The sequence below is a fragment of the Cebus imitator genome, unplaced genomic scaffold (assembly GCF_001604975.1).
Source record: "Cebus imitator isolate Cc_AM_T3 unplaced genomic scaffold, Cebus_imitator-1.0 Scaffold279, whole genome shotgun sequence".
In the NCBI taxonomy this organism is placed as follows: domain Eukaryota; kingdom Metazoa; phylum Chordata; class Mammalia; order Primates; family Cebidae; genus Cebus; species Cebus imitator.
The window spans coordinates 2,568,838-2,595,934 of record NW_016107594.1 but is presented as its reverse complement, the minus strand read 5'-3'; the positions used below and the strand labels follow the sequence as shown (position 1 = coordinate 2,595,934).

General features: G+C 39.2%; 1 protein-coding gene across 2 annotated transcripts in view; it reads right to left on the bottom strand.

The window, feature by feature from the left end:
- CSMD1 (CUB and Sushi multiple domains 1) overlaps positions 1–27,097 on the bottom strand; it is a 2,110,588-nt gene that overhangs the window by 281,853 nt on the left and 1,801,638 nt on the right. For both annotated transcript variants that reach the window (XM_017501161.1, XM_017501162.1), the window contains exons 34-37: positions 23,980–24,183; positions 22,942–23,066; positions 22,085–22,181; positions 7,988–8,092 (exon numbers count right to left, since the gene is read on the bottom strand). In XM_017501161.1, the coding sequence (XP_017356650.1) occupies positions 7,988–8,092; positions 22,085–22,181; positions 22,942–23,066; positions 23,980–24,183 (531 nt within the window). The remainder of the gene's footprint in view (positions 1–7,987; positions 8,093–22,084; positions 22,182–22,941; positions 23,067–23,979; positions 24,184–27,097) is intronic.

The following is a 27,097-nucleotide window of genomic DNA, read 5'->3' as shown; positions in this document are numbered from 1 at the left end:
AGAGTGAGACTCTGTCTCCAAAAAAAAAAAAAAAAAAAAAAAAGAAAAGAAAAGAAAGACATTTAACAGTTACTCAGGGAGACATTATGTCAAGTTGACAATGGATAAAGTATTTATTTAGACATAAAAGATAGGTATCTACAACGACATACACAAATAAAAGGAGTTATTCTAAAGGCAGACTAAAACGTCATAAAACTTAACCATGATAGGAAAATTCTAGATTTTCCAGAAGCAGAGATATCTGGGAAAAAGTAAGCTGTCATATTGTTTAGCAAAATTTTTGAGAGAAATAATTTCTAGTTCTTTCAAATCATAGCATACATATTCTTTGTACCATAAGTAATAATGTATCATATGGGATAAAGCAATGTTTCTTTAAAAAGTGGTTCACAAACTATGAGGTTGGCTATCACTTTTAATGACAAAAACTGAAATTACTTTTTTGCCAACCTAATACATGACACTGAATCCCCAGGTTCCCTGATTTAATTTGAAGACAACATAAAGGTAATTTTTGTGTAAGGTAAACATTTAAAAGCACTTAAGCAAGACAGAATAAAACACAGGAGGTAGGAAAGGAGGTGGGTCTTATATACCAAAGTGTTTTATATAATACCCACAATACATTTTGTGTTCATTTTCAATCTTAAAATTTGGACATCTAAAAATATGCTTGTATGTAAAATTGCAATTGGATTTAGAATGTAGTAAAAGAAGTTTTAAACCTCATGAATCTAGCCTATGAAAGCAAAGAATATAAAACAAATCCATTAAGAAGGTGAATGTCCTAATTTGACCAAAAATATAGTTTAATGGCTTCACCTACAGCTGATTATAAAATGTGAGCATTATGAGTCAGAATATAACAATCAGCCTCATCAAGTCCCTGAAACTTACTGTAGCCATTTTTCTAAATCCATTAGGCAAAATTCTAAGAAGAGTTTACTTAAATCTTCCAAATGAAAATGATTTTAGAATACATGATAAACATGTAATTTTAATCAAATACTTAGAACAGTATAAATGGGACCTTTGTGAATATTATGAACTGAAATAGCCTTGGGCAATTTTTCTCAATTTTGCATGACTGGCAGATTGTATGGTTTTCAAACATCACAATGAGAAAAAAAGAAAGATATGTTTAGACTGGATAGCTGTAAACAAAAAAAGGTGATAAGCAGAGAGTAAGAAAAGCAGACCCATGTAAAGAGGTTAATAGAGGGGTAGCATGAAACAGGGTCAAGAAATCAAAATATAGGCACATACGGAGACACCTAAGTATTCAGTACCCAGGTAGACCACAAACACTGTGTGGAATGTAAGCGATTATTCTCTGATGTTGAAAACAATGGCTGCAGTGTTTATTGTAATTAACTAAATAATTATTCTTTGCCACACAACATGCAGATAAAAATTCCTCTTTTTCTAGATGAATGGAGGTATGGTACACCCTAACACAGATGTGCTGCTGATTATTTCTTTAAACTCTTAATTCAAAAAATTGCATTTCAGTTCAGATAATGTGCTAGAACATTGTGAAGAAAGAAATCAAGTCACTCAGGGAGACATCATGTGAGGTTGACAACGGATAAAGTAAAGGTCAAAAGCCATGATTATAGAAAACCATAAATGTATACCTCTGCACCCAGACTTTTATGCCACAGTATGTAAGGAGTCAATAAGTCTTCAACACACACACACACAAATCTATAGGAAAAATGCCACTCATCACATAGTTCCTTAAGAAAGAAAAGAAACTACTGTTTTATTTAACATCTAGGAAGCTTAGGCGGTACATAGAGGTAAAAAGATTTTGCCTCATCTGTAAACTGTTGGCAGGTTTGACACATACCATAAATGCTACTTCTATTATTTCCATTTGTTACATCCTACAGTCTCTTCAAAGCATAAAGAAGTGTGTGTCTAGTGTCAAGGGAAGTGAAAAAATGCCTTTGGGGGAAGTAAAATGTATCTCTCTCTCAGGGGCTCACAAATGATATTAGCATTTTACTGCTGCAGAGAAACTGTGCAATGATAAATTCTCATCAAATGTATTTAATACACGGTCTCCAAAATTTATCTGGTCACAGGACCATTTTGGTCTGCATACCACCCACGAAAAACCTGAACCAATATCCTCATTCATGGGTAGATGGTAAGTAGTGTATTCAAGATCACAAACCAGGAAGTGACATAGCCTATTTATTACACACGGATAGGAATCATGAGTCTCAGTAAATTACAGACTCCACCCCAAACAGTACATCCCTGTTTACATGCTAGAAGAAAGAAAAGGGGAAAAGCTTCAGGACTTCGGATTTGGCAATGATTTTTTGATACGAGACCACAAGCAAAGGCAACTAAAGCAAAAATAAACAAACGTGACTATACCAAGCCTTAAAAAGAAACAACGGAGTGAAAAGTCTCTATTAGTTGTCCGCTAAGTGAAATAAACCAGTCACAAAAATGACAAATAATGTATGATTCCACTCATATAAACAATCTCTAGTAGTCAAAATCACAGAAAAAAAAAAAAAAGTGGAAATGTGATTGCCTGAGGCTATGGGGAAGCAGATACACAGAATTAGTGTTTCATGAGTGTTTGCAAGATGTAAACATTGTGGAGACTGATTACAAAACAATGTGTATATACTTGATACTACTGAGCTATACACTTAAAAACAGTTATCATAATGTTGTATCTATTTTTATCACAACAAAAAGGACGATAAAAGGGACATGGGAGTCCACTGAGTCTAGAGCTAGAAATATAACACAAGTTTGAACAAGTCACCTCTAACTTGTGCCTTACCCTACCATAGCATAGACTATATTGTACTTTAATTATTTTTTTATGGCTCACTCATTCTTTCGCATGACTTTCTAAAGATTGGTGACTATTTCCAAGATCTTGAAGGGCCATGATGAGTTTAATTTTCAATGAATCCAAGGATCATGCATAACTATAGGAAATACAAATAGGAAAAAATAAAATAGTTCTTATACAAAACCATAGGAAATACAAATTCATAAACATGTGATGATCAAAAATTGTTCACACATTGAAATAGTAAATTATGTAAGTTTTTCTTTAAAATGGAATATCAAAAACAAGATATGAACACAGAATCTATCTCTGATTTCTTTAAAGGGTTTTCCCACTGATTGGCCATTACTAACTAATAATTACATCACATGAAAACAAGTGAGCCAACATACTTGGGTGATGAACTGGTTGCCACATTATTTAGAAATGCCATAATAAATAGGGTACATACTGTTGACCCACTGAAGGGTTTTTAGCAGGATATAATTAATGATCTGATCAAAGTGACATTTTGGAATAAATCTGAGCTTGGCATTGTGTTGAAAAGAGTCAGGGACAGAAAGATCAATTGAAATTTATGGCTACAGTTCATAAGAATGACAGGATTTGGGGGAATAGATATTTAAAAATGAGAAATAAACAAGTGCCCTAACAAGGTAGTATTTAAAAGGTTTGAATGCCAATTACAGATCTCTTATGAAGCACTGCACGACTTCCTGGTGAACTATGATAAAAGCTCTCTGGAAAAGAAAGTTTTTACTTCATTTTTACTTATTAAACAGGACGTAAAGAATAGACAGCCTGGCGAAGGAGAGTGGAGGGACTCCAAGCAACCCTGCCTGATTTCCACTTCAAATACAATTTCACTTTTTAACAATCAAAACTTTACTCACCACCCATCTCAATCCCACTTACATTCTAAAGTCCACTCCTCTGTGTCTAGAGCCTTGATCAAAAGTATGACAGGACTGAGGTTTTCATAAATGATTAGTTGGTGGTTGGCTAAGTCACAGAGCCACTGGTTATTACTTATTCCATTTCTAGCATCTTTATTCCCTAGTTACTTACCATGAAAAATTTGCAAGACCTGCTGTAGAATAGAGAAGTCTTTCAAGTTTTAACATCCAAGAGATAAACTTGGTAGAATAACAGCATGAATTCTAAAGAGAGTAAGAAAATCCTAAAACCAAAGGAATGATTTGAAAAATAGAATAATCATAATTTTCAAGTGAGCACAAGTTGTCAATGAGACAATATACTTCAGTATATAGGCCTCTATTGAAATATATTCTCTGGAGTATCAACCCTTTAGATTTACCCAATATTTGGGAATAGACGATATATGTGTGCTCAGATAATGCCAGTTTAATACTTATTAAATATTTTGCATCCAATGTGTCTATATTTGGGTTCAGAAACCCATTGCGACTCAACAATTTTCCCTTTCTGCAGCATGCCTCTGTTTTCAAAGACTAGACTTTTCTAAGTCATATCATATTTAATGAAAGTAAACTCACTCAAAACTGATGGATCTACAAAACCATGAGAGTTGCATTATGCAGTAAATTCAGCTCCTTGTCTGCCTCAGAACTACGTAGAGTCAATGACTTCCAATAACTCTTAGAATAAACCCTGGGCTAGAAGGTACTGCATGTTCTGGCTCTTGCCCACCTTTTCAACCTTGTTTCTTTCCTTTTCTTTCTTTTCTGATGGCTCACAGCCCTTCCTTCTTCTACACCTTTGTTTGTTTTGCTTCACCAATGTGCTAGGTTCTTTTCCACCTGGCGTCTCTGTATTAATATTTAATTTTGACTGCAATGTTTTCTCTAAGTGTTTTCATGGCTTACTACTGCTTATTTGCTTTCCAGGGATACTTTAAATCTGAGGTACTGCTGTCATGTGCACCTCAGAACCCTGCCAATTTGCTTCCAGGTGATCATCATAACCATAACCAGATTTAAGTATTTTCTTTCTAATTGTGCTCCCCCTCAAGAATGTAAATTTGTAATTTAAGATATCTGAGTATTTGGTTTGTTTTGGTTTCGTTGGTTGTCTTTAGGAAAGAATGCAGAGCAAGAGTGACACTTGTGTTTTAATTCTCAAATGTCCAGCTGAATAATGTGAACGAAGACTAAACGGCTAGAGAATATATTAGTAATTGAAAGATGCTGATCCTTTGAGCTTTTACTTGGATTCTGTAAGATCACAGAGCGTCTAGATCATACACATTAAGACCTTCTTGGAATTGCTTTAGCTATCATTACTATTTTACAGCCTATCTTTCAAATATAAGTGTTTGGTTTTTGTTTGAGAATTTTCTACCAGTGTCCATCTGAACTTACAATGGTTAAGGGGGCCCAGTCTTCATTTCCATGTGAGCAAATGAAGGAAAAACTCCTCAGAAGGACACAGGGAGGGGAACATCACACACTGGGGCCTGTTGTGGGGGTTGGGGAGGGTGTTGGGGAGGGATAGCAGGGGGTGGGGGGAAAGAGGAGGGACAGCATTTGGTGAAATACCTAATGTAGATGACGGGGTGATGAATGCAGCAAACAACCAAGAAAGCATGTGTAACCTAGGTAACACACCTGCATGTTCTGCACATGCACCCCAGAGCTTAAAGTATAATTTAAAAGGAAGGAAGGGAGGAAGGAAGGAAGGAAGGAAGGAAGGAAGGAAGGAAGGAAGGAAGGAAGGAAGGAAGGAAGGAAGGAAGGAAAGGCCTTAATGGCACAGGTTTTAAAAGCAGGCAAACTCAATCTCCAGTATGGACTCACAAGCTCCCTGCTTCTCCACACGTGGTTCAGCCAGCACTGGCCTTTAGTGTCATCATTTGTAGAACACCTGTCTGTACATCACCTTCCTCACAGGGTGGTCTGGATACTTTGCAAGGTGCTCAGTAAATGGTATCCGTAATAAAATGCTTTTTTCATGCCTGCTTCTGCAAGCTATATGTTAACAGTGTGTCTAGAACCCAAAAAGGCTAAAAATGCTCAGTGCTATGTTTCCTGATCTGGAAAAACTGAGCATACTTCAAAAATATAGGGCTGTTTTAAGGACAAATAAGTCAAAAGTGGTAACAAATTTAGAGCAAGGCCTGGCAGATAGTAAGTGCCTATAGTTTTTTCCATTTTTATTTTATGAACATAAACTTTGCTGAAAAATATGAATTTAGAGATTTGTAGATTGACAGTCTGTATCTTAAAGTAAATCCAAAAATATGTCAATGAATTAAAAATATCAGGAAATCTTTTGGTGATTTACATCAACAGTCCTTATACAATTTGGCACTAATCATAGTAAGGTCAGTTCTACAAATACTTTCTATAATCTATATTTCAAACTCTAGCATGAAGAATAAGAACAAAAATGAGTTCCTCTTAATACTCAAATGGCATACACTATCAGAATGGTGTATCAGAAACAACCACTTGAAAAAGAAAATAACAAATAAAAATGTAGCATTATGGTTGGCCCAACTAAACATCTTGGATTCTCAAAGTTCATAAGAATGAGTAATAAGTTAGTCTGTCTTTTTAAATGAATTATATTATCTAGGAATAAAGAGGAATTATATTGTCTAGTAATAAAGTAGACAATTATATTGATGGGGCTGAAGCCTAGGTATGTCCCACTGTTATAATCATAATCATAGACTCATTTCACTAGCACCACTTTCCAAGAAAAATGAATGAAAAGCCAGAAACTACAGGATAACTTTGAGAGTGATAAGAGCAGTCATCAATACTAACACTCCTGAAAATATTAGTCAACTTTTAAATACTACCATAAATAAGACTTATGTTTGTCTATCTACAGAGATTCACAAAGTATATCAAAGTAGCAGATTTTTCCAGACACATCCTATTTAAGTAACATCCACAGTATCACTTTACACAGTCACTGAAGTAGTCCTATTCATTTAAGTTGAAATGAACTTGCATACAAATGCCCATAACAAGCAGGAAAATTTAACCAGAATGTGAAACAGCCCTGTGGTTTGTGTCCGGCTTAGGGTATTTATCATCGGCTGGAAATCTGGCCTTTGAAAAATATGCATGCATTTACATCCTAGCAAACTGTTTAATCTCAATTGAAAAGATCACTTATTAAAGCGTATCCATGTATTTGCTTATTTGCAACTGCTTATTAAAGGAGATGAATATCAACATTAAACGTTTTCAGTGCTTGAAAACAGGTCCTAAAATAAACCTTACTCTCATTGGAAATTCTTATTTCGCATTAGAAGGTTTACCTGCATAATCAAATGCCAAAAAAGATTTGTGTATATGACCTTTGTCATTTCATTTATCAGACTATAAACTCAGTCTCACATCCATCTTTAAAAGGTTAGAGTCTACTGTGAGATGCCTTCTTCCAATTAAAATGAGTAATATACAAATGCACGCACTGGAACAACAGCTCTCTGCTCATTCTTATTTTAACTGTCTTTGAGACTAGAACTAGAAGAGGCTTATGACCATAATCTAGGCAGAAGGTAAGACTGTCCACATTTTGGGGATGCTAATATGAGTATGTTTTAATCCCTCATAAAAAACTAGTAATATTACAAGTGGTTCATTTTTATACTTTTTAATACAAACAATGTGAAATTAAAGCAGCTGTTGCCATCTATTTACTCTAGATTCTAACTTATACACTTCCCTATTAATGTGTCTCTTATATATTTGTTTGTTTGTTTGTTTTTTGATATGAAGTCTCACTCTGTCACCCAGGCTGGAGTGCAGTGGCACAATCTCAGCTCACTGCAACCTCTGCCTCCCAGGTTCAAGTAATTCTCCTGCTTCAGCCTCCCAGGTAGCTGGTATTACAGGCGCCCAACACCATGCACAGCTAATTTTTTTTTTTTTTAAATTTAGTAGAGATGGGGTTTTTCCATGTTGGACAGGCTGGTCTCGAACACCTGGTGATGTGCCCATCTCTGCCTCCCAAAGTGCTGGGATTACAGGTGTGAGCCACTGTGCCCGGCTTACATGTTTAAAGAAGTAGGTCTCATAAAGGTCAATTTCAGGCAAGTCTTATACAGTTTTAGAAAAATAATATTTCACTGTTTAGTAAGAGCATTATTTTTCTTTCCTTTAAAAAAAATGACTCAGTACAACAGTGGAAGCTGGATGCAGAAAGAGTTGACCTTACTTTTGTATTCCAGGTGGAAACCAGCAGCGGCCACGCTAATGTCAGACTGGAAATGCAGGTAGAGTTGGTTGGAAGTACTGTTCAGCAGTGCTGGTACTGTGGTTCCTGTAAGAAACGATGCAGATAGAATTTTAACACTAAAAATACTTTCACTTTTCTAAATATAAAACACATGAGGATACTTATTAGGCTTACAAATTTCTATAATTTGTCTGATTGCCACATATCTAACCCAAGCATTCATTTTATTATGCATTCAGCCATTCTATTTTTCTAGGTACAATAAAAAGTTTCTGACCTGCTCAAGTCAATGTGACACCTTTCTCTTATGCTTTCTATTATACAAAACTCCCATTGTACCATGAGTTGTTTTTTGCTTTTGCATTGCTTTATCAATGTAATCTGCTTTTTAAATTTATTTTTTTTTACGTGATATGAACAGAGAGGAATGAAAAGTTCAAGAGCCAAGTGTAATGAGGGTTGAGGGAGCAGTCAGACCAGGTAGGTAGTGATCTGAGAGACCCTTCAAAAGGCGCTGCTTTTGACCATGCATGTATGCCCATCCTCTTCCCAATGTGACACATGCTGAGTAACGTTCCCCGGATCTGTCAATAATTTCAACTAAAAATGCATGAAAAGGAGTATGTAGGGTTATTTTGACATAATGCTTCCATTACTTAAAATGTTCTAGCCTGCATCACAGTAACTAGCCCACTGGAAAGGGAAAGACAGGTACCGAGGACTGGGTATCAAATAAGTAATCATCCTGGCAAGTGCTGAGGAAAAGAAAATGGTTCGTCACTCACAAGTCTGAGACATTTTGGTAGAACGTATCATAATATGAAATAGTATGCAAGTTTAGGTTACTTTTTTCTTGATGTGTATATGTTCAATACTCTATTAGAATCATTCTCTAAATTGGAAGTGTATAAATACTAGATGTCAAGGAAAATATCCATTGTGTAAAGCTCACCACGGTATAGACAAATTATTCAAATGAGCTACACTGAGGATAGTACTGGTGAATAGGGGGAGTAATAATTTAAATAACACAGCAAAATATAAGTTGATAATTATTCAAAACAGATGAACATTATCGAAAAGATAAGATTGTCTATCATCCTTAGCTCACTATTTAAACGATTCTGATATCCCCCAACAGATTTTATTTAGATGGAATGTCACTCTGTCACCAGGCTGGAGTGCAGTGGTGCAATCTTAGCTTACTGCAACCTCTGCCTCCTGGGTTCAAGTGATTCTCCTTCCTCAGCTCCCTGAGTAGCTGGGGTTACAGGTACACTACACCATGTCCTGCTAAGGTTTGAATTTTTAGTAAAGATGGGGTTTCACCATGTTGGCCAGGCTGGTCTCAAACTCTTAACCTCAAGTGATCTGCCCACCTTGGCCTCCCAAAATGCTGGAATTACAGGTTTGAGCCTCTCTGTCCAATCACTAACAGATTTGATTAAACCGATGACCCTCGGCAAGGACTCTGGCTGTCTCTTTGTAAGAGGTTTTTTAAAGGTATTGTGTGTCAAACCAAACTCCTAATCTATCTGTCCCCGAAACATCTGGTAGATCTCCACTGTTTCCTAACAATACCATCAGCGGATGCATCCATGTCCTCACATCCAAAGCTTTCTCCTTCTCCATGACCCCAGACTGCCCTCCAGCCAGTCATCAGGTCCTAACTGATGTGCTTTCTAAATATTTTTCCAAATTATTTCACTGGCTTCATGTTATCATCACAGTAATCACCCCAGTGCAGGCAGCCTTACATTAACCAGAATGAGTGCAATCATCTCCTAACTTGTTTTTTGAGCGTGATCTTTTCCTAATTCAGGGCATTCTCCATTCAGCAGTCAGAAAGTACTTTACAAATGTATGTATGATCAGACATATTAAAATTCTCACAGATTCCTGATCATCTTAGAACCAAATTTCACACTCCTTGATTTGGTCTGAAGACCCTGCATGACCTGACCAGTGCCTGCATTTCTAGCTTCTTATCATTACTTGGTTTTCACAATTAGTGTCTCTTGCTTGAAGATGCTCCATTTTATAAGCCTGGCATGTTTTTTCCTTCTCCTCTTATTCACTTTCCCTTTCCTTTTTTTTTTTTTTTTTTTGAGAAGGAGTCTCACTCTGTCTCCCAGGCTGGAGGTCAGTGGCGTTAACTCGGCTCACTGCAACCTCTCCCACCCGGGTTCAAGCGATTCTCTTGCCTGAACCTCCCAAGTATCTGGGGCTACCAACACACACCACCACACCTGGCTAATTTCTGTGTTTTTAGTAGAGACAGGGTTTCACTACATTGGCCAGGCTGGTCTCGAACTCCTGACCTTGTGATCCTCCTGCCCTTGTGATCCTCCTGCCTCAGCCTTCCAAAATGCTGGGATTACAGGTGTGAGCAACAGCACCTGGCACCTTTCCTATTTCTATTCATTCAAATATCACCACTTATTTTCCAAAGTAAGCCACTCACTCATTCGATCAACACGGGTTCATCAGCCCATGTTATCAGCCCAAGATAATATGACGTCAGTGAAATAATTTGGAAAAATACTTAGAAAGCATGTCATTTAGGGCCTGATGACTGATTGGAAGGCAGTCTGGGGTCTTGGAGAAGGAGGAAGCTTTGAATGTGACGACAGGGATGGATGCTGATGGTATTGTTAGATAAACTAACCCATTTGCCAAACATACTAGTTATTCTCTGACTTGGTGCAAAGAAGAACGTTCCCCGATTAGAATAGAGATATGTGTAGAAGGATATTCATTTCTGTATTACTTGTAATAGTAAGACACCAGAGGCAACTTATATGTCCTTCAACACAGATAATGTTACATAGTAGAATATCCTTACTGTGGAACATTGTGTAACTGAGAACATATAAGGAGTGCAATTAAAAAAAAGAAAAAGAACAGAGCCTCAAAGACTTGAACCTCATCAAATCCTTAAAGACAATGCGCAGACCAACTTTGCCATGCAAAATATGACTGGTACGGCTTTAATCCATCTTCCTTTCCGCTCTCACTACATACATCTCCTGCGTGGGCTGACAAAATAGCCATCAGCTGAGCTTCAGAGCGGGTATCTGCCTTCTTCTTATGCATTTGTTACACACACAAAATGTTCTGTTTACAAATGAGTAATGTTTGCACATTTTATTTCTATACATGGACATAAGATGTGTCTTTTCATAAAACTGTAGATCAACTTCTATTGATCTATACTGTGCTTTGAGAAGTCATCCTATGGAGATGGGGGAATTTCACCTTTTTTTTTGAGGCAGAGTTTCACTCTTGTTACCCAGCAGGCTGGAGTGCAATGGCGTGATCTCGGTTCACCACAACCTCCGCCTCCTGGGTTCAGGCAATTCTCCTGCCTCAGCCTCCCCAGTAGCTGGGATTACAGGCATGAACCACCATGCCCAGCTAATGTTTTGTATTTTTAGTAGGGATGGGGTTTCACCATGTTCACCATGATGGTCTTGATCTCTTAGCCTTGTGATCCACCCGCCTTGGCCTCCCAAAGTGCTGGGATTACAAGCGTGAGCCACCGCACCCAGCGAAATTTCACCTCTATTATGGCTGAGGATTCCTTTCCTGCCTCAGGACAGACCATAGGCTCAAACTTTTGGGTCCTTGACTGCTTATTTCACATAAGCTCATTCTTCAACCTCTCCTGGACCCCTGAATTTGAGCAGTTTCCTGTTTTTGTGCACAGCTTTGACAGAATCCTCTTTGATGAGTCCCTGGTCCAAAACCTACCCTAAGTCATCAGGCTACCATTTTATTTTCAAGGTCCAGTCACGTCCTTGTGGTGCTCAAGAAATTCAATTATATTTTATTTTCCTAGAGGAAACCCAGGCCTGGGAAGTACCATCTGTTTCCTCTTGCCAGTCACTTCAACTACTTCAACATCCGCCTTCACCACCATCCTCTCTGCTTTCATAAGCTGAGCCTTTTGAAAGACTAAATCCAGGAGGGCGTCCACCCATGGGGATGAGCACCTGCTGCTTTTAGACCCAAGGTATGAACACCAAGGTATGAACTCCTGGCTCTCCCCTGGAATGAGGCTGGAAAAAAATACCAGCAGAATGAGAGGAAATAAGGTCCCAGTAGAACATACTGCTACAAATGCAAAGGAGGATTTTGTCAAGTATCATCTGAAGACACAGTGAGGATTTCTTCTTGGTTTTGGGCTGACAACCAGAATCTTCCATAGTGCTTACAAAGGTTTGCCATAGTTTAAACATGTGCCTTAAGGAGTGAAGTTAGTACCTTTGGACAATCAGTACCAACGATGCTACTGCAATGTGTTAGAAGAACAAGAAAGGAGAGAAAAGAGAACTCCACGTGTTCTCCTTACTAATAGCGTGTGTGTGTGTGTGTGTGTGTGTGTGTGCGCGCACTCTTAGAACCTTTTGAAGGTGGAGTTCCTGCTTGAGATTTGGGGTCTGTTCCTCCATCTGCTTTCCCTGGCTGCCAAGGCAGGTATTTTCTCTGGGAGGTGGAGTCATTTTAAACCTAAATCCTTAGTGCATAATTCACTGTAAGAGCACTGTGTGTGTTGAATGATAAACACTTATGAAGCATTTGCTGATATAACTCTTTTGCTTTTTGACCTTGAATTGATAAGACAGGCAAACAGATAAGTAGACAGAAAATAAATAGAAAAATACACAATATTTTAACTAAAAAATCATGGGGTAACAACGATAAACCTCTCCTTGCTGATCAGCACAAACAGATAAAGAGACGTTACTGTAAACTGTGTAACAGGAAATGGAGTAAAGATGATGGGTGGATGCAAAGTGGAGGCCTGGTGTGTCTCTGAAGAGAAAGCTAATCTGCCTAAACTGTACTTCTCTCTTTTCCACGGCCTCTAAAAGAAGCAAAGCGTTGGCTGTGCAGCTGAAAACAGGGCACACCCAAGGTCTTGCAGAGAGAGGAGTGAGGAAGGAGGGAGGAAGTAAGAGGTGGAGCGGGTGTTAACTACACCTGCTCACTGGCCTGACTCCAAGTCCTTTTTACTACGAAGAAAAAAGACATCCACTAAGACACCATTTTAACCTGTTTTATTCAATTACCATGATGTTTGCTGTCCTCTCATAATTGCATTACTTTTGCATTTTTAGATAATGTTTGTAAAAAGAACAATATATTACTAGATGTAATTAATTTATCCAAATAAATTTTCAATATATCATCTGCACTACTTTTTGACTGTTTCTACATGTAATTAGGTATAATCAGTTACTTTTTCCACTCCATTACATCTATTTAACTAACTACAAATCCTTTTAAAAAACATGTTTCTCCTCCACTTTCCACCTACCAATGACGGGAGTATCAGCTCAGTTTTCATTCCCTCCACAAAACCACCAGGCTGCCATGTGCACAGTGGTCTACCTCTTCTCTAAGTTTCAGTGTATGCCTCCTGCTTGGTACAGGTTTTTCAATCGTACCCTCATTGAGAAATGACACTCCAGCTTTTACATTTCAAAATTCATTGAATGCCCTCCAGCCCCTGGCACGGTCATCTCCCAGGCAGGTATTCCATACACATTGTCCGACTTTTTTGTTCATCTTCCATGGACATATTACAGTGGCATCCGAAGAACCTACTTCTTTATCTTTCCTTCAGTTATTGGGTTACAGATGGTATATTTGGTCACATGAATCAGCTCTTCAGTGGCGATTTGTGAGATGCCGGTGCACCCATCATCTGAGCAGCACACACTGCACCATATATGTTGTATTCTATTCCTCACCCACCTCCCACGCTTCCCCACAAGACCCTGAAGTCCACTGCATCATTCTTATGCCTCTGCGTCCTCATAGCTCAACTCTCACGCATCTGAGAGAACACAGGATGTTTGGAGGAAAACCTACTTCTGATGCCACTTACCTCTGTCACTCAAGTCACTGAAAATGCTGTGGTATGCTCCAGTTCTATAAAGCAAAGATGATCACAAGTCTCTTGTGTGTGACTGACAAGTGAGCTCTGCATTTGAAAGTGGTTTGTGACTCATCAGGCCCCCTTTAACAGTGATTGTTAATTGCAGCAAGTAGATCCATGAATGACAGTCCTGTGTGCACTCCTGTTATGAAAGAGAATCATTTGCTATCCTACGAATAATGTGGCATCTCGGTGCCCTGGTGGCACACAGGAGACGCGAGAACCCACCAGACAGGGGAAGCCGGGGGCACAGTGTGGGGCTGGCACCCAGGCATCTGCAGAGGGCACCTTCGCAGCAGTGGCTTCCACGCTGGGATCTTCTCAGAACGGCCTATCAGAAGGAGCTTATGCCCCTGCACGAAATGCAACAGAGTCACTTTTTAAAAAGTGTCACCATAGGCAGAATGTTTTTGATCATATATTTTACTGTGGCCTAGATAGAATACATAACAAAGGAAAAATAAACTATATTATAGTTTTTGGAGGTTCTCCTCTCAGCACGGTTATATTTACCCCTCTTTAATATGACATCCACAAATTTGTATGCATTTTGTTCTATTTTATTAATTTATAATTTATAACCTATTTCCAAAAAAAAAGATGTTAAGTGGCTTGTGATAAAATACCTACATACATACGCTTATCCAAACAGAAATGAAACACTAAAGTACTGGGTGATTGAAATCAATGATTTTCTGTTAAATATGTACCTCTCTTAGACTACTCTTGTTTTTACTGAATAACTTTTTAAATGGGTTTAATATTTCCTTTATAAACATTTTTAAAGTATCATAATTACAAAAAAGTTTAAATATTGATAATTCTTTAACACATTCAAACTTTATGGCTAACTTGTCACTTCTCCATATAAATTTATGTATGTATGTATGTATGTATGTATGTATGCATGTTTTTGGAGTTAGGGTCTTTCCCTGTAGCCTAGGCTGGAATTGAGTCGAGCAATCTTGGCTCACTGCAACCTCTTCCTCCGAGGTTCAAATGATTCTCCTGCCTCAGCCTCCTGAGTCCTAGGATTACAGACATGTACCATAACACCCAGCTAATTTTTTGTATCTTCAGTAGAGATGGGGTTTCACCATGTTGGCCAGACTGATTTCAAACTCTTGACCTTGTGATCCACCCACCTTGGCCTCCCAAAGTGCTGGGATTACAGGTTCATGCCACCACGCCCGGCCTTAAAATGTTTTTAAAAAATTCATTCTAAAACTTTTGAAATAATTTCTAACTTAAAGAAAAGTTGTAAGTGTAGTATCACAAAACTGAAGCATCCACTCTCTACAGCTACAATAATTACATCTATTGCTATACGTGTGTGTGTATGTGTACAACTATTTTATTCTAAATGATTTATAACGATAACTCATTTCTTACAAAAATCCAGCGTCCACTTTTTTAAAACAAAACAGTTCTCTAAATCAAAAACATAACATAGATAGGACATGTCATCTGCTGACCTCCTTTAAGTTCCATCCATCTGGCATCAGGGCTTGGAGAGGACAAGATTTTACTGGAATCACTCAGGGTGTTCTGTGTTAGACCCCTCAGTTTTCTTCAGTCTGGAAGAGTTCTCTGGTCTTTCCTTACTTTTCATGAACTTAACACTTTTGAAAAAAAATGTAAGCAAGTTCTTTTGTGGGATTTTTCTTTTTTAATTTGTGTTTGTCTGATGCTCTGTGTGACTGGATTAGGCCATGCACTTGGGGCAAGAATAGAAAGTGGGGTGCTGCATTCTTCCGAGGGCTTCTTACTGCTGGGCTTCTCAAAGCGGGAGGTGGATGGCCCCATGCAGGCTCACAGGTGCCGATTCCAGCATCGCTTCCCAACTCTGCTCAGCGTGACTGTGAATTCATGTCAGCCGCTTGCAATCAGCCATGGTGGGAATATTTACACCACAGAAATTGCAATGTGACACAGTAATTCAAGCTTCTTATTTTTTTTGAGAGTCAGTATCTTCATATACCAATGCATATAATGGCTCATTCTTGATGATCTTGTATCCCTTGGTGAGAGAGTTGTCTGTCAGACCCCTCCACATCAAAGGCACCTTTTTACTCCTTGTCATGACTTAGGATTCACAGGGGAGATGCATGGAGACTCTGAGAGTCCTGTTTCTCATCAACTCTTCACCCACTAGCTTGATGTCCCCGGGTGTTCCAGCCCGAGCCCATTCTGAGAATGACCACCCGCCGATGACATCCATCCTTCTCCACTTATGAGCTGGCATTCTGCAGCAACAGAAAGCCTTAATTTTCATTCATTTTATTAATTCATTAATTTAATTTTGTCAGTATAAACTTTTAACTTTTATTTTTCTTGTCATTGTTTTTTTAGAGACAAGGTCTCACTGTCACATAGGCTGGACTGCAGCGATGCATTCACAGCTCACTGCAGCGTTTAACTCTCCAGCTCAAGCCATCTGCCCACCTCAGCCTCTTGAGTAGCTGGGACTACAGACCCATGCCACCAGGCCTGGCAAATTTTCCTGTTGTTGTTGTGGTTGTGGTTTTGTAGAGACAAGGTCTTGCTCTGTTGCCAAGACTGGTCTCAAACTCCTGACCTCAAGCCATCCTTCTGCCTTGGCTTCCCAAAGTGCTGGGATTACAGGCGTGAGCCGCCATGCCAGGCCATAAAGTTCTATTTCATACAAAATGGTTTATCTTGAATTTTTCCTACTACAGCTTTACAGTCAGTATTTCTCCAAGAAATGCTGGTTCTTTTAATGGGAGAATGGAGTTGAGAGGGATATTTAGAAAGCAGAATGTGGGTGCTACTGGGCTGTTGTTTTATACCTCTCAAAAGGCAGGTAGAAAACACAATATGTACATATGCACATGCACACTATATTTATGTATATAGCTATACACACACACACACACACACACACACACTGTATTTATTTCTGTAACTATATATATATATATACTAAAACTATGAGTTCACACTAATTCAAAGCCAGCGCAAACAGACCCATCCTAGCCTTCATTTCCATTTTAAAATTCATTCTACCCCTGACAACACTAACTTGAACTGTGAACAAATCCTGTTTGTGTCCAAACAGCTATTTATTCCTCACAGTTCCACATACCTGACCCATAGTGAATAAAGAAAAGATTCACAGCCAGAAGGAAAAGGAAGTTTTGCTTTCTAAATTCAGATATATACCATGCAACCCTCAAAGGAAAAGAAGGCTGGCTTTGGAAGACGTGTGTGCAGTAAACACATGAAGCCTGAGGCCAATGTTTGCTTTGCTATTTTCTTCATGAGACCTTGGGCTTTACGCCCTGTGGTTCACAGGAAGGGAGCGAGGTATTGAGAGAGAACAGGAGAATTATAAAGTCGACCTCCAAAAATGTACCCGAAAGGTTGCAGTGGCAAAGAAGGATGGAAGGCCCTCTTAGATTCCTAGTCTCAGTTGAAACATAAAGACAGGGATAACAGGGTCTGCTTGGGCCGTTATTAGGAGAAAGAGGCAAAATAGAGACTAGAATTAATGATTTTAGACCATGCGCGGTGGTTCACGCCTGTAATCCCAGCACTTTGGGAGGCCAAGATGGGTGGATCACCTGAGGCTGGCAGTTGGAGACCAGCCTGATCAACATGGAGAAACCTCGTGTCTACTAAAAATACAAAAGTAGCTGGGCATGGTGGTACATGCCTGTAATCCCAGCACTCAGGAGGCTGAGGCAGGAGAACTGCTTCAATTCAGGAGGTGGAGGTTGTGGTGAGGTGAAATCGCACCATTGCACTCCAACCTGGGCAACAAGAGCCAAACTGTCTCAAAAAAAAAAAAAAAAATGATTTTAATGGCATTCCCTTCACTCAGTGGCTGAGTAAAGGGAATCTTTAGACATACAACTAGGTGAACGTATCATCTCTTCATTCTGGTTGGCCCTCACCAGCCAGGGCAGGGCACTCATTCCTCTTCACTTGTGGAGGAGCAAGTGAAAGCTACAGGGGCCAGATGTTTCCATACTAAACTGCACAGGAGACACAGAACGTGAGTGCTCCTTTCTCTACTCCCACCTCAGAACATAGAACATTATATGATGCGTGCAGAGTTAAATTAAAAAGTCTTCTTGATTATTCTTTCCAAGTGAACATACAAGTGGACTTGATACTCACAATGGCCACGGCCCTAATCTGTGAGCATGGTTCTTCTCCTATTTACCCCACAATAAGCATAGGTGACAAGGACGGAAAGCAGCTGAGATGGGGCTGACGCGGGGTGTTGAGGCTCATTCACAAGAACACTATTGTCTTAAATCCTGAAAACATCCTAGAACAACTGTTAATCACTCATGTATGAAACATCTCCAGTCTCCCAAAAATATGTACACTCTTAAATGTTAAACTGTGAAAAGTGAGTGGTCTGTTTAACTTCAGAATCTGTACACTTACAATATTGTACCTAGATGTATATTCTTTAACAGAATTTTAGATCTAAAAAAATTCAATTTAAGTGAATTTGAAAACATTTTATCAGCCTCACTCTCTTAATTTATAAATCATAGAAAACAATGATTTTGTGTTATTAGACCTAATCACATTATTTTAAACTGGATATATACCTTTATATAATACTTATTAATTTTTTTTCTTTGAGAGCAGTGTTATTTGTTCATTTGTATTTTATTTAACTTAGTTTTCTAAAACATTTACATCTTTGCATTTTTTTCCTAAAGAAGTTGAAAGCAACAAGCTAAATATTCCATAGTTATTTCTATGAGAAGAATTTTTTTGTTTTTAAAGATGGAGTCTCACTCTGTTGCCCATGCTGGAGTACAGTGGCACAATCTTGGCTCACTGTAAACTCTGCCTCCCAGGTTCAAGCAATTGTCCCACCTCAACCTCCCAAGTAGCTAGGACTACAGGTGCATGCCTGGCAAACTTAAAAAAAATTACAGAGATGGTGTTTGTCATGCTGCCCAGGCTGGTCTCAAACTCCTCAGCTCAAGCAATTCTCCCGCCTTGGGCACATAAAGTGCTGAGATTACAGATATGAGCCACCGCAATCACTTAAGCCAACATGTATCCTAAAACATTGTGATAAAAATAAAAGATCATAAAAAAAATAATTAAAAAAAAATAAAAGATCATGAGAAAAGATAAAAAGATTATGGAACACACATCTGTATTTCTGTATTTTCTGGGTATTTTATCAAGAGTATTTTTACTCCATGTATATGTTACATCTCAGAAATATGAAAAGACAAAATAGTAGTGTAAATTCTGCTCAAATTAATTTATAGTTGTTGTGTAACAAAGAATTTTTCTGGTCTTTGTCCCTGATATCCAGGAGATAAACTCTAAGCCCTTGGAATTTCCCAGGTGCCAGGAGTGGCTTCATGGTCCATGGAGGGGCTTTTCACAACACACTGTTTATAGCGGCTGTGATGATGATTATGGCTATGGTAACTCAGGATGGGGGCTGGAAAAATTAATCATATGAATAGAGGGTTGAGGCTTTGAGCCATGACATCAGCCCAGCCTCCCAACGTCTGGGCAGGGAAGGGGGCTGGAGGCTAAGATCAACCCTGTAGTCAAAAAAATCAATCGATCTTGCCTATGTAAGCAAAACCCTATAAAAACTCTTGCACTAAAGCTCAGATGATAATGCACTTCTACATGCTGAGTTCCTGAGGACACAGAGGCTTCCTGTTTGGGACCTTCCCAGATGTCACTGTATGAGTCTCTTCATTCAGCCTGTCCTGATTTGTCTCCTTTATAATATAATCTTAATCATATGCATAAGTCCATTACTTTCTCAAGTTCTGTGAGGTACTCTAGGGAACTATCAAAAACTGAAGGGACCATGGAACCCCCAAATTTGAAGCCAGTGGGTCAGAGTACAGGTGGCCTGGGAGCCTCAAGCTTGCAGCTGGCATCAGAGGGGAGTCCTGTGGAGAAGCATGCCTGCAGTGTCAAGTGCATGAGCTCCATGCTAACTCCAGGTAACCAGTGTCAGAATTGCATTACCAACTGAATTCATAAAATGCATGATAGGTGCCAGGAACTGTGCATGACACTCAGAGATTAATATAGATTCTCAAGAAACTTAAGTCTCTAGAAAATAAAAGAACACTTTACTTAAAAATGACCAACACAATTGAATATTTGAGTGTAGAATAGACAAATGAACACAGAGCTGCAAGGCTCCTGTGACCTGGAAGATTTCTTCTCTCTCTCTGATTTGTCTAGCTTTGTTTTACTAATCTGTTAAGACATTTTAATTTTATCCAGGTAGCTTTCTGTTCTCTTAAATCTTTAAAAATATGTTACCTTTCTTCCCTCCTATAACACCCAACACCTACATGTAATGCTTTCTATTTACCAAGTATTATTCATATAATTACATTAAATTTGGCATCTGGGTAGATTTTATCTCTTGTTATTGTTGATGATGATGTTTTAATGACAAAGGCCTTATCTTTTATTCCTAACAACAAACACAGTGCCTAATATATAGCAGGTACTTTAAGAAATCACATGCTAAATTAAACTACTGCAAAAGCTACGTGGTCAGAAAGAGGGTCTTCCTAGTGGAGACGGGACTTGAGTTCTGGCTTTTAAGGACTGTAATGGGCTATTTGAAATAAAAGTTCCCAAAAGTGTAAATAGTATACAGGCAGACAAACAGGTATTGTGAGTGATAAATAACAGTAAGAGGGGAGATTGGCATTTTATTGCCCAATACCTTAGATGGCCATGCCTAAATAAAAATACGGTTTTATTTGATAAGATTCAGAGATAAGATGTCTGAGTCATCTGAAGTGATCAAATTGAAGCTTTAGCAGACATTGTGAATGGGCTATGCACTATCCATTTTCTTTTTTTTTTTTTTTTTTTTTTTTTTTCTATTGAGTAAAAGTAGAATGGAAATGTTTAGTGAAGAAATGTTCACAGTTAGGGGGAAAAAATTCCAGCCTCCCTTTGCTGTAGGGATAAACAAATTCAGTAGAGTGGGATAGGAGTCAGTCAGCTACTGCAGACAAGAGGGGACTCAGGGAAAATATTACTTTTTCTGTGTAATAATGAGCATTCTAGAGTATCTAATCTTTGTTCTTCACTGGTAAAACAGAGATAACAAACATCTCCTAGAACTTAGTTGGTGTTGCCAAATTGGCTAATTAGTAGGGACGTGGTTTCACCTTGTTGGCCAGGCTGGTCGAGACCTCTTGATCTCTAGTGATCCGCCCACCTCAGCCTCCCAAAGTGCTGGGATTACAGGCGTGAGCCACTGTGCCCAGCCACATTCAAGATAAAATTAAGCATTCATGTTAACACACATCCAAAACCTGGCAAAGTAAAGGCTCAGGAACTGCAGGCGACTGAGAGGACGGTAATGACCAGGGTGACAATTACAATATTGATCATCACCCCTGCCCTTCCACTCACGGAGTTTTCTTCCACTTATGGAGTTTGAGCCCTAAGGCTACTACAACACAAAGTGAAAGACAGCAGTGTCACACATCTGCAGGCAGGATACCCTGCTAAACAAGAGTGAAGCTGAGGCCTGGATGACGTTCCAGGGCAGTGGGAAGGGAGGGCTTGCAAGGCATTTGGAAAAGAGAATCTTCAAGACAGGCACATTCATGAGAGTTGGGGGTGCAAGAAAGAGTAAGAGAGGGCGGACTTGCAGGGGACTACGGTTTCCTGTCTGGCTACATATACGTAGGGTAGAATCTCAGGACCAGCAGAGCCCATATGCTCAGTGTGATTTTCCTAGATTGCTTAATGTCAGGCTGTGCATTTTAAGAGCTGGGAACCATTTCCTAACCTCTGCCTCTTCCCTACCTTACATTATTATTCCTGGCTTCTGCTATGCATGGCCAGCCTGAGAACCTGCCACACTCAAAGCATAGTCAAAGCTGTCCTGCCTGACACTTTCAGATCAGTTTCCTGCTCGTAGGGAACACAGTTTTCTTTTTTCGCACCTGTTTCTTGATGGTCTTACTCTAACACTTTCAACACCAGAGCAACCATTATGGAGACAGAAGAGTTGTGCAGGAAAATATCTATATGGAGAGTCTGTTCTCATTTATGTTGCTTTCCTGCTGTTTGCAGATTTTGAGTCACAAACAAAGGTGAGGGAATTGGCTCCATCTTACCTGAGAAGCTTCCCAGTCTGGGCGCGGTCACATCCCCACCATCGTGAATCTCAAGGGAGTCCCAATTCTGCTCCGTGGCAAAACTGATCACTTGAATCTACCGAACCATAACATGAAGTTAATATTTATTTTTGGCTTAACGAAATTAGTCTAACCAGATGGGGTATTGCGGTTTTTCACGATTAAGGTTTGTATATACGTATGTATGTGTGTATGTGTGTATGTGTGTAGGTGTATGTGTATATATGGACAAATTTTTTTTTTAAAAACCATGAAAAAACAATTTTTTTTTTTTTTTTAGATGGAGGCTTGCTCTGTTGCCCAGGCTCAAGTGCAGTGCTGCAATCTCAGCTCAGTGCAACCTCGGCCTCCCAGGTTCAAGCGATTCTCTTGCCTCAGCCTCCCAAGTAGCTAGGATTACTGGTGCCTCCCACCATGCCCGGCTAGTTTTTGTATTTTTAGTAGAGATGGAGTTTCACCATGCTGGCCAGGCTGGTCTCAAACTCCTGACTTCAAGTGATTGGCCTGCCTCGGCCTCCCAAAATGCTGCGATTATAGGCATGAGCCACTGTGCCCAGCAGAAGGGACAATTTCTACAAATGGTACTTTTGATATTTTTTATTCTAAAAAATTGATTATGTGTATTCCAAATATAGAAACATGATTATAAATATTTCGTAGAAATAGTGAGAGAAACAGAATATATGTATTTTAAATAACCAATATAAAAGGAAAAAAGAAGGTAAAAAAAAGACAGAGAGAGTCAGAAAGAAAGAAAGACAGAACAAAAGAATGAAAGAAGGAAGCCCACTGACCCTGGCTGAGCCTGTTGTAGACCCTGGACTTGAAGGACTCACCTGAATTCCCGAGCCCTCCGTAACGATGATCTTCCATACACAGTTCAGGTTGTTGCCGTATGGCTCAGGGTAGCCAGGGGACAGGATTGTACCTCTTCGTTGAGTGAAATTGCCACTGCATGGTACTAAAAGACAGAACCATATGTATTGAAGTAAAGTGACATGGGACAGCATTGATGCGGCATGTGATTTTCTTTGGCTGTATGATCAGATGGTAAGAGAAAATGTACATTAACTATGATATGTTAAATCGCATTTTGAGCCCAGGAAAAATTTAGTATATTCTCTTTTAAATTAGCAATATAATTGATTATTACCTGTTATGCTACTAAATTATAGATCTTGAGTCTATAAACAAATCTATTTAAGTTCTCTAAGAAGGGATGGGGTCTTATCATGGGATCTCCAAAGTGAATTCTGTTTAGAATAATTTACCTACTGTAAATTTAAAGAACTTGGCAGAGTCTTCTCTTCTCCATGCAGACATGAATCTCCAAATGATATTAATGGTACTTATGAGCAAATTCAGAAGAAGAGGCACTTAAAATGTACAAATCATTCAAGTGCTAATCATGATCATGCTACAGTTTTCCACACAAAATGAAGCAAGTAAATTAAAACTAACAAGGTCATTGTTATTCAGGCTGCATTTACCTATTACTTTGCAAACATCCATCAGCACCAATTTATTAAAAGGACATTACACAACTAACACAGCAAATCAACATGATAATGATTTTTTCCCAACACGAAATTATGTCCTATACCCATGACTTCAGAGTTGGTGGTGTACTTCAGAAATATGAGGGAAAACATGCTTTATCCTTGTCAAGATGATGAGTTGTTTTATGAAACACAATAATTTTTAGGGTTTAGCTACTAACTCAATTATTTCCCATGCAACAAATTGCCCTTTACATAGGTCACGAGCTAGATGGATTTACGTAGCCTGGACAGAGCAGGAAAGGCTTTGGCACAGCCATGTAGTTCTGGTGAGCAGCCCCGTGCCTAAGAGCGCCGCTTAGGGACACCGCTTACCCACACAGCTGGGGATTGTGTCGTTCCACTGCGCCAAGGCGTTGGGCACAGACTGGCAGTGGAGTGCTGTAGAACCCTGAAGCAGGTATCCCGGGTTGCACTCGAATCGGACGATGGAGCCTGCTGAAAACTCAGAACCAATTCTCCTTCCATATCTGGGCTCGGGGACAGAGCTGCACTGGGTGTCACTGGTACGAGGAACAGCTAGGAGCAAAACACAGAACACAGATGTCTGCATCTCCCTCAACAAGCCAGGACGTGTGGAAAGTGGGTTTAAGGTGGGACCAAGGAGAGCTGATGCAGACACAGAAGTTAATCAGGACTCCAAAACCGCTATAGAGAATGATTTGAGGAGCACTTTACCAGCTGCCCTTCATTCTCAGGACCATCTCAGTGCCATTTCAGATAAGGAAAACGGCATAAAAAGACTCAGTACCTTATGAGGACTGACTGACATTCCGGTGATTACATTTAATTATCCTGCTAGCGATGATGAGATGACTAACAACATGTGCTTTTCCTCACAGGTCTCTGAGCCTAATGAGAAAAGCTACCATATGAAGGATGTGTTATAATTTGGCCATTGTGATGCAAAAACAATCTGAAAATAAAAGCAGCATCGATCCAGCAATCCTAATTGTGTATACTTCTCTAAAGGAGTTTAAACTGGGGTCCCAAAGAAATGTCTGTGCTCTCATGTTCATTGTAGCATTCTTCAAAACAGTCAAGCCATGCAAACAACCTGAATGTCCATCATCAGATGGAGAGATAAAGAAAACATGGAGTAGATACCCAGTGGAATACTATACAGCCTTGAAAGAGAAGAAAATCCTGTCATTTGTAATAACACAGATGAAACTTAAGGACATCATGCTACATGAAATAAGCCAGTTACCGAAGGACAAATACCTTATGATTCTACTTGTACAGGGATATCTAAAGTAGCAGAACTCAAAGGACCAGAGAGATTTACAATGGTAGCTACTGGGGGCTGGGGAACAGGAAAATGGGAAGTTGCTGTTTGACAGGTATAAAGTTTCAGTTACATGTCCTGGAGATCGGCTCTACAGCACAGCGGTGAAAGTTAAGAGGGTACATTTTCTAGTGAGAACACCAGTTCCAAGTGCAATCATATTGCTTTTAGTCCTCCCTACAGTGACCTAGGATGAGCCCAGATCTTATAACAAGCCCTGGTGAGTACGTGGTGGCTCACGCCTGTAATCCCAGCACTTCGGGAGGCAGAGGCGGGCAGATCACCCGAGGTCAGGAGTTCAAGACCAGCCTGGCCAACATGGTGAAATACTGTCTCTACTAAAAACACACAAAATTAGCCAGGTGTGGTGGCAGGCACCTATATATAATCCCAGCTACTCGGGAGGCTGAGGCAGGAGAATCGCACTGCACTTCAGCCTGGGCGGCAGATTGAGACTCTGTCTCCAAAAAAGTAAAAAAATAATAATAATAATAAAAAATAAACCAAGCCTGTTTAGTTCTCTCTTGATGAGACTTTCCTGGGTTCTATAATAATGGGAGGCCTTCATTGCTACAGCAAGTGAAAACCTAAGTATGTGGAATGATGTATGTGTGTCTCATGGTCTTTGCATAGTGAGTACTGACAGGTGAGTATCAGTGTGATGCAGGGGGTGAGATAACTACTCAGGTTGTATGGCAGAAATTACCACCTACAGGAGATAATCCTGTTTATCAAAAGGGGTGAGAGATAAAGATGAAAAAATACTTCAACTGGCTAAGGGGTCCGTCACACCAGGCAAACTCTGAAAATAGCTATGTACTTCAAAAGTTGTATATTTTGTTTTTGTCCTCTGCAATGAAAAAGACAGTATTTAGGCACTGTCTCTGGGGTTCCATTCTTCCCAGTCCTTGTATTTCTTGAACCAAATGCACAGTCCTTTAGCAGAAAGTGTTCATGTACTCATTTTCTCTTAAAATAATCCTTCTATGTTCCAACAGCTTTTTCTAACACACTGGAATCTGTTTTATTTATTTTTTTCACTGAACCAGAACGACGACAGACATAATTTGGGTAACTGCTGCTGGGGAAGCAGTTCCATGGAAATTGGCAGATTATTTTGATTAAACGACATTCCAATTCAGTGTTGAGATATTTTCTATCAGAAGGCAAAATTCATAAAAGTGTCTACCTTTTAAGAGCACTGATGTGGAAAATAATTAATGATTCATCAGAATCATTCTTTTCCAAGCTAAAAATGAAATACAGAATAACTATAATATTCTATTATAGGTCGAGTATCCTTTATCTGAAATGTATGGTGTTTCAGATTTTAAATTCTTCCAGATTTTGGAATATTTGCATAAACATAATGACGTGTCTTAGGGATAGGACCCAAGTCTAAACATGAAATTCATTTATGTCTAATATACAGCTTATACCCATGTTTTATCCTTGCTAAGATGATGAGTTCCTTTATGAAACAATAGTTGTTAGGGTTTGGCTGCTACTCAGTTGTTTCCCATAAAACAAGTTGCCCTTTAAATGGGTCAGGAACCAGAGGGATTTACGTAACCTGGAAAGAACCACTAGAAGCAGCTCTTTGGCAATGCAGAGAGCTTCTGGTAGGCCGCCATTTTATACAATATTTTATATTTTTAAATATAAATAAAATATTTTAAATAATGTGCATGTATCTAAAATATAAATACAATATTTTAAATATTGTTGTGCGTGAGTGATGACAGCACTTTCTATTGTGATCTGTCCATCACATGAGGTCAGGTGTGCAATTTTTCATTTGTGGAGTCATGTTGGTGCTCAAAATATTTCAGATTTTGCAGCAATCTAGATTTTGGATATTTACACTAGGGATGTTCAATCCATTTAACAAAATATTCTTTGAAATTATTTTTGTCGCTGGGCGCGGTGGCTCAAGCCTGTAATCCCAGCACTTTGGGAGGCCGAGGCGGGTGGATCACGAGGTCAAGAGATCGAGGCCATCCTGGTCAACATGGTGAAACCCCGTCTCTACCAAAAATACAAAAAATTAGCTGGGCATGGTGGTGCGTGCCTGTAATCCCAGCTACTCAGGAGGCTGAGGCAGGAGAATTGCCTGGACCCAGGAGGCGGAGGTTGCGGTGAGCC